The sequence below is a fragment of the Octodon degus genome, unplaced genomic scaffold, assembly GCF_000260255.1.
Source record: "Octodon degus isolate 3935 unplaced genomic scaffold, OctDeg1.0 scaffold00008, whole genome shotgun sequence".
Taxonomy (NCBI): domain Eukaryota; kingdom Metazoa; phylum Chordata; class Mammalia; order Rodentia; family Octodontidae; genus Octodon; species Octodon degus.
Window position 1 is genome coordinate 4,876,485 of NW_004524584.1, and position 8,881 is coordinate 4,885,365.

Consider the following 8,881-nt stretch of genomic DNA (forward strand, 5'->3'; position numbering starts at 1 on the left):
TGTCCCTCCTTGGGAGAGGAGGGTGTGCAACCCCCCAAGACCTTACTCTGTCTCACTAGGGCTCAGTCTTTTTATAATTAAAACAGTGGTCTAGGGTTGTGTTTCTGTCTTTTCTTTAACACTTGTGTAGTATGACAGTCACATTAACATTAAGCAAGTGAACGCAACATTAGGCTTTTTCTTCATCAGGGTGGGTCTTCTCTACAAATGTTAGTTCTGTCCAATTTTTTCATTCATGATATCCTGTATTTCCGAAGAACTTTGCTTCACTGATTATTGGTCCCCCCTCCTTCAGAAATCTGTTCGGTTGCCATTTTTTTGTTCCTCAGTTAGAAGTTGCTGAAGTTCTTCTGTAGACATTTTCTGTGTTTACTTCCCCAGTTCCTCAGCATCATTACTCTCTGTGTAAGCCCATGCACTATTATAGTGACAATATCATCAACCATAGAGTGAGTTGGAGACTCAGGTTCCTCTCTCAACACAGCCTTCAAAGTCTCTCATACATAATCTTAGGCCACACATTCTTCCAGGAAGATCTCAGTGCTCTTAGAGAAACATTGGCCCAAGATTTTTCAGATAATCCCACATAGGAAAAGATGTTGTCATAACTCTTTAAGGCTTAAATTTGTATCTGAGACTATCTGGAAGCACTACAGGAATAGTTCATTGGTGTGTAGCTTCTTAAAATTAGCTATAACCTGCTGGTCCATAGGCTTCAGGAGAGGAGTTATATTAGATAGGAAGAACTTAACTGAGAGCTATAGGAATTCTTCAGCCAGTTCTTCTAAGTCTCCTTGGTAAACAAGGACATTTTCCAAGAAAAGAAGGAGGGTCTTGAGTGGTAAACCTTTGTTTCTAGATATTTCTTAACAATACGACACAAAGTCTCGCTGATTCACTCAAAAAAAAGTACTATTGTTACCCAGGCTTTTGAATTAGATCTTCACATGACCCCTAGTCTATTCTTTATGACTGTTTTCTGAAAACTCTAGGGTCTCAGAATGATAAGCTAAGAGAGGTTAGCACTCAAGTTGGCATATAAGATTAACAGTAAGGTTAATGTTTCCTTCATGGGCTTGTAGCCTGGTGGTTTTTTTTTGTTTGTTTGTTTTTGTTTTTTTGTTGTTTTTTTTTTTTCACTTCCTGGGTAGTGTATGTTCTCCTCTTGAGGAAAAGGCCAGTTTTATCACAGCTGAAAACCTGATGAGAGCAAAAGCCATTTCTCTTTGTCATTGTTTCACAGTGGTGTATGTAATTTTCAGTATCCCTTTTATTAGCAGTAGCTGCTTCACCATGCCTACTTATACTACAAGCCCCATTTCATACTTTAAAAATTGTGGAACTACCCCTTACTGGTACAGAAAGTTTCACCATTATCACTTACTGATGGGTTATCCTTTACAAGACTTACATTTATAACTCTAGCATTTTCACAAATTATAGACTCAGGCTATATAACCTGTCATCTCCCTTTCATTTGTCCACACTATGCTCTTTCTACCTCAGCCTAACTCTATTGATTGTGACTTAGTAATTTGAATAACATTTTTAGGTGTTGCTAACTTCCTATACAGATCTTTTCTCTGTAAGATTGTCAAGATAGTGAATTTCAACAAGCTGTACATATTAGTGAGATCAGTCATACAAACACTACTCATGTTTTTCCAGTTTCCTGCTTTTCTACTGTGATTGCTTTCCTCACCTTCCTTTCCTTCCTTAGCATCTTGTTTAGCTTTTTCAGAGTTATTTTAATAGCAGTAATTGTAATAGCTATATAAAGCACTGACCTTAATTAGATATGCTTATATATGCTTTCTGATTTCCCAAGTCTTTACAACTACACAAATGGCTGGCATTCAGGTTGTAACTCCAGACTTTGGTCATAAGTTAAACCTAAAATTCTGTTCATCGATAAAAAGTGAAAAGTCTCCTCTGAGAATTAAGGCAAACTCTTACCTGTGAGGCCCCTCTACAAATGAAAAGAAAGTTAAACACTTCAAGCAGTCAGTGGCACAGATTTTACTACTCCAAAAGGTTCAACAGGAGGAATACAAGGAATGTAACCAAAGTAAGTCCAGAATTCAGCAAAGCAGATATTAAGTCCTATAGTTTCATGTTGAACATCTGACGTAATCTGTGGTAAGATATAAACTCCAAAAGGCTTAGGTGGCTTCACCCCTGTAGTACTTCCAGTGCTTGTAGCTCCTCTGGCTCCTATCTTGGACCCACTCTGGTCCATCCTTGCAGTTTGCCTCAGATGAGCCAGGTTCATCTCCAGATTTCTTGGGTTTCCACTATACCTTCAGCTTCACACTCCCAACTTCACATACTGCCCTCTCAAGGACAAAGTGCCTGGCCTCCCAAGCCTTCTGAAATCTGGATGGGATCTTTCCTGACACCACAACTTTTTCATTCTGCATGCACTTAAAATAAGTACCACGTGAATGAGACCAACATCTATTGCCAACTAAAGAAGTAGTCAGACTCCCTTCTCTAAGCTGTATGGGTCAATTACGTAAGAACCAAATCCTGAGGAACAGCACCCCTAAGCCACTGCCATTCTGGACTGTGGTGCTCTGGGACTCTCTTCTCAGAGCAAATTTTTTTTGCTTTTGCAGTTTTGAGGCTGCAAAGGGTGGAGTCATGCTATTTTGTCTGATACCCTCTGGCTGTCTTTTCTTTTTTGACAATCAGGATCTCCTGTTCTGTGTATTTGCAGTCCACAGATTTATTGGCTTTTCCTTTCTGACCACATTGACAACATTTTGAATCATTCTGCTGACCTCTTTGCTCTTGATTCTCAACTTCTAGGTATGGCTAAAAGTCCCCAACAGCAGCTACACCACAGCCTCAACATTAGACTGCCTTGAAATTTCTTCTTCAAGATTAATTAGTTCAGTACCCTTTATCTTAGTCTCAGGCAAAGTCTCTAGACATGAGCAAGCTTCAGACAAACTTCTTGCCCAGGTACTACATTGTACAGGGTTCAGCAGCCAGTTCAGTCCTTCCCAGTAGATACGTCAAACCTTAGTGTTTACTGTCAGGATTTCTATCAACCTTTTGAATTTCTGAGCTCTGACCATAATCTACCATACAGTACAGCCTCAAATGTTCCAGCTCTGATTTTTTAGCTAGCATCTCCAAATTATTCCAAATTCCTCTCACAAGGTAGTCCCAAAGGCTCCTGAACCACATGGCCAGGTGTAGTCACACCAATGACTCTACTTCTGTTACCAAATTCTGTCCCTTATATTATACTCAGGCAGAGTGGTGCCAGATCAATCACTGGGCTGATTTAGTAATCAACCATGTTTAATCCTAGTACCCTTAATCCAAGCATTGCAACATGAATCAGTCACATACTCAATATTTATCTCCCTCTGAAAAAGCCCCACTTATGACCGCATGATACTTTGGAGAAACATCTAGACATGAACTATAACATAATATACCCTGCCTCAAAATTTTAAAATCAAATGTTGGAGGAGGCTTGATGGTGCATGTCTGTAATCCTGGCTGGTAAACTGAGGTAGAAGGACCTTAAAAGTTGAGGGGGAGAGAGGGGCTAAAGACAAGCCAGGACTAACAAAAATTTATAAATCACATGCTAAATAAAAAATATCTGTCAAAAAAAAATGAAGATCCCTGTCTCAGCTACTCTTCTTTCATTGCTGGGATAAAATACCTGACACCCAAAATTAAAGAAGAAAGGATTTATTTAACTGACAGTGGAGGTTTCAGTCTGTACTCAGTTTCAGTCTTGCTCCAAGGAAGAGTGGCACATGGCAGAGGGCAACCATTCATGGTGATAGAAAACAGCAAAGAGCAAAGGGAGAGGCAGTGGCTGCAGCTTCTTGCAAACCTTTCCCCTCCTCACCTTGTAATACAGATTACACACTCTAAGGCGGGAATAGCACTCACACATCTGTAATCCTAGCAATGGATCATGAATTAATCACAAAAACTCAAGAAACTGCCTCATGACTGCATGAGGTTTTCAGGGGACACCTAGACAAAAACCATCACTTATAGGAGAGGTTTAATTTGGTTCATGGTTTCAGGGACTGTAGTGCGTGGCAAGCATCAAGCTTAACACCACCCCAATCTGACAATAGACTGAAGGGAGACTTGCTTCTACATATAGTAGTTAAATGAGCATAGGCCTCAATAGCCCCTCTTGGAAAATGGGATTGATATTAGGCCTCTTTGTTCAAACTTAAAAGTAGAAAAGGAGACTTCTATAAAACTATAAAAAAAATAGTTCAAGAAATTCCTAGTACAGGTAAATAGAAAAGTAAGAGAAGTTTTTATTTGTGGAGATTGGAATTTAGGGCCTCGAGAATGCTAGGCAGGCACTCCACCACTGAGCTACATCCCTAACCCTTTTGGGGGAGAAAAAAAGAATGAGACAGAGCCTTGCTATGTAGCCCAGACTGCCCATGGTGATCGTCCTGTCTCAGCCTCACTCATACTGTGATTGCAGGTATGCATTACCATGTCTGGCTGAAAATTTTATTTTGAATGCCTCATGTGGTGGCACAAACCTAAATCCTAGGACTTGGGAGACTGAGGATGGAGGATCTTAAGTTCAAGGCCAGCTAGCAAGACCCTATTGCTTAAACTCAAAAATAAAAAGTAAATAATACCTTGAGAGAGTCTCTGCCCATTGCTCAGGGTGGACTTGAACTTACAGTCCCTTGCCTCACCGTATCAAACAGCCGAGACTGCAGATGTACCACTATGCCCAGCATTCTATAACTATTACTCATTTTAATACCAATTTTTAAAGTATTACTATAACAGTTCAGGTTATTTCAGATTCAAGAATTTTGTTTTGTATTGCTGGGTGTCAAAACTAGGCCCTTTGTGTGGTAGGCAGGCACACCTATCACTAAGTTATATACTCCCCCTAGATTCAGGAGAACTTCTAAAATCTTTCCTTTTCCTTCCACACAAACATTTTTACCAGTGTACTCTGTATTTTAAATTACAGCTTATCAAAAGATGTGTACTGTCAGCTAGCATTTTTAAATATAGCATTTCATTACTTGCCCATGTTTTGGTAGTCATATTTCTGCATTTTATATGAATCAGTGATTTACATGTTTAATAAACCCTTAAATAGTCTCATTAGCAATTCATAGCAAGCACTACCTCTTGTTCTTCTCTTATAAATTATTTTCAGTATCCAAATATTAGAGATAGCTTTTGCTTAAATGATCTGAAATCTGATCATTTTAAGGTAGAGCAACCAACTCTCAACCAATTAGTGAAACATTTAATTTACTAATACTACCACTGCTACCGCATACTTTGGTGCACTGGAGGTTGAACCAGGGCCTTTGCACTTGCATCTCCAGCCTGTTTTCTCTTTTCTGACAAAGGTTCTCACTTCAACTTACAATTCTCCTGCCTTAGCATACAGGGCTAGGATTATGTGCATGTGCCACTACACCCAGCCATGTTCATTTTGTTTATTTTTTTGTTTTTTAATTTTTCAATAAGGATAAATAATAGAAACACTAGATAATTGTAGCAAATAAAATAATAGAATACCATATAGTTATGTAAACTTTATTACAATAAAAATGTACTATTTATTCAAACAAAAATGGCATAAAAGTTGTACCCAATGTAATTATCTTTTATGGTTTGTTGATTGGTTGAGATAAATTTTCCATAAGTAGTACAGGCTGCCTCTGAGCTGGCAGTACTGCTGCCTCAACTTTTCAAGTGCTGGGTTTGCAAGCTTGCACCACCATATCTCATATTATATTATGTTTCTTAATTAATCAGTTTATTTTGTTGTTTCCCTGGAAAATAAGAACCAAAGACTTGAGCCACACATTTCACAAAACCCAATATAAAACAAATTGAAATGCCGATAAAAAAGTGCCCATCTCCACTATAATTATAAATGTAGTCTTTGACAGATTTTCTTCATATGCTTCAATCAAAATGATAATACAGAAATAGGAAAATCCACTTGTTTCTATTAAGGCAGACTAAAGAGATGTACAAAAATGTAAAGTAGGGTCAGTCTTAATACAGCATTGTGCATACACCTTTAATCCCTGTACTTTGTGAGAGTTGAGGCAGTTCAAGCCTAGCCTGAGCAACTTAATGAGAACTTGTCTGAAAATATTTTTAAAAAATCAAAAGAATTGGGAATATAGTTCAGTGGTAAGAGCACCCCAAGGTTTAATCTCTAGTGACAGACTCACATGTATCCAATAAATTTTATGCAGTTTTAGAAAAATTAGTGTATTTTTCAAAACATATGTTAAGGTAAAATCCATTTATTTTATATATTTGAGTGAATAAATAAATATTTAATAAGCATTTCTTTGTTTCCTACTACATTACTGTATTTACAGGGGTCACCCACAAAACAAAGACTCATGGGTCCTCAGTAATTCTTAGCATTATGATTAGGTGCTGAGAACTAAACTCTTCAGACTTTATTCCCTAGATAAATATAAATACAATGTGCTTATAAAAATGTTTTGACAATATATTGAATATATAAAACTATTCTAAACATTTTACAGAACTAAAATTTAATAAACTGTAAGTACTTGCAACATGTATAAATTTTAAATATAAGGTTAAATGAAAGTTGTCATACTCAGAGCCGGCAAGATAGCTCAGCAGACTAAGCACCTGCTTTGGCAAACACAGGGACCCGTGTTCGATCCCTGGCTTGCCACAGCAGGGTGGCACACGCCTATAATCACAGCACTGGGGTGGCCGAAAACAGGAGGATCACTGAGTCCGAGCTGCATAGTAAGACCCTGTACCAAATATATAAATGAAAAAAATAAAGATGTCAGACTCACAGTAATATGTATGTAATGTTCATAACTAGGCATAGTAAACTTTGGGGATGGCAGTTTAAGTTATTAAAATTACTGATTACCATGTAAGTCAAAATAACTATCCTTAAGGAGAACTATACTATATTGAGATGAGACACTGACAATGTTGTTTCTTGCCCTGGGTATTAGTTATACTGGTCATTTTTTTATATTAACTTATTAATCTTTTATTTGTTCTATGTGCTTTTGGATATATGTGTTATATTTCATATTTAAGATACAACAAAGTAAGTAGAATATTTCAGTTTAAAATTTGGATAAAAATAATTTTATCAGTTTTCTTTAAAAAATCTTAAGTAAGCAAAATATTCATGACACTACATTTTTGTTTAGTGCCTAGTATTATTTGGGTCCATATTATCAAGATATGTTTGATTTTTATTTTCTTGATTAATATGTTGCTTTATCTTTTTTATAAACCAAGTACTTTATTCATTCTCAATAATTCTTTAAAAGTTTAGATTTCAAACTATTACAAAGTAAAACAATTATAAATAATTTTTCTAGTACTATAAAAACACAAATTTTCTCATTTGTTTGAACTTTTATTAAATTTTTTTTTTTTTCATTTGATACAGATAGTCGTACAGGCACTGCAATGTTCCCATTACTCGATTCTTTGGCAGTTGGTGAAAATTACTGATGGTTCTCCTTCCAAAGTAAGTAAGAATTTCTGTAGGCAGAAGAGTTATTGTTAAAATAACAACCTTGCTTACTTCATTATTTAATAATTTATTATCAGTTATATAAATTATAAAGTTTAATAAAATATATAATAGTTGATTGTTACCACTTCTTGCTTTATCTCATATGTTTACCTCTTTTGAATGATAGCCAGAGTCTTTAAGCAGTAGGTACACAAATATAAATGTCAATTAAAATACTTCTAAGAAATAACTGTAATAGACATAAAAGCTTCGATATGGCATTGCTATAAGAAAGAGAGTAACAGTGAAAGGTTATAGTATTTTGCTTTTGATTCTGGCAGTATGGCACCTGGGGCCTCAAAGTGAACAACTCATCTTTAAAGTTCAAAACAATTTAAAATGTGAGGTAAATTTTGAAAAAAATTTTAATCTATTAACAATATGCAAAAAAACTAAAAAGAAAGTACAAACCAAAGAGTAAATAAAAGTAGGCTCTAAGAAAGTCAGAAAAAACAGTGCAGCTTTCATGTTGGTGATCTTTGCTAATGTAGAAAATTTCCAAGACCCTTCCAAAGTAGGAGGTGGCCACATCTCTCTGATTAAATTGCAGTTTAAGATTTGAGTTATATGCACAATTTTCTACAAATGAAGTTTGAGGAAAAGAGCTCATTTTTTTAAAAGCTCCAAAGAAAACATGAAATCTCAAATAGAACCATCAAGACAAAAATATTAATATATTGAAATTATCTCACATAAATATAAAGCAAATGTTCCCAAAATATTTCATGAAATGGAAGGAGGTACATACCAATAAACCCAGCATTTGGGGACTGAGGCAGGAGGATTATCAATTTGAGCATGACCTAGATTCCTGGATCAAGTAGCATTCCTTGTCTTAGGGGAGTAAGAATTAAATATATAAGTAAAAAAGCAGATATTTGATAAAGAACCAAATAAAGCAGTTGGGTATGGTGACACGTGTTCATCATCTTAGCACTCACATGCAGTGGCAAAAGTATTAGGAGGTTGAGGCCAACCTGAGCTATACAGTGAAATCCTGTCTCCAAAACAAAGAGATAATGTTGTTTGCAAAGAGTTTTTCTTCCTTGTTAAAAATTTTAAATTTCTCTGCATTTGGAAAATTGTTTTTAACCGAAAGGATGGTAATATTTAGCTAGCCTCCTTGTTTTTCTGTTTTTATTGACAGTTTCAGTACTAAAGCAAAATTAAAGAGTAACCTTACTATTAACAAAAGCCACTTTAAAACCTGTTACATTTCCCATCTTTTGAAATGTTCTTTAAAATGATAAAATTAAAGGAAAATGAATATATTTGTTAAAAATTGATATCAAAAAT

At 35.8% G+C, this 8,881-nt stretch overlaps 1 protein-coding gene across 2 annotated transcripts in view; it reads left to right on the forward strand.

The window, feature by feature from the left end:
- Stag1 (stromal antigen 1) overlaps window positions 1–8,881 on the forward strand; it is a 462,283-nt gene that overhangs the window by 394,179 nt on the left and 59,223 nt on the right. For both annotated transcript variants that reach the window (XM_004624996.2, XM_023705036.1), the window contains exon 22: window positions 7,457–7,537. In XM_004624996.2, coding sequence (XP_004625053.1) covers window positions 7,457–7,537 — 81 coding nt within the window. The remainder of the gene's footprint in view (window positions 1–7,456; window positions 7,538–8,881) is intronic.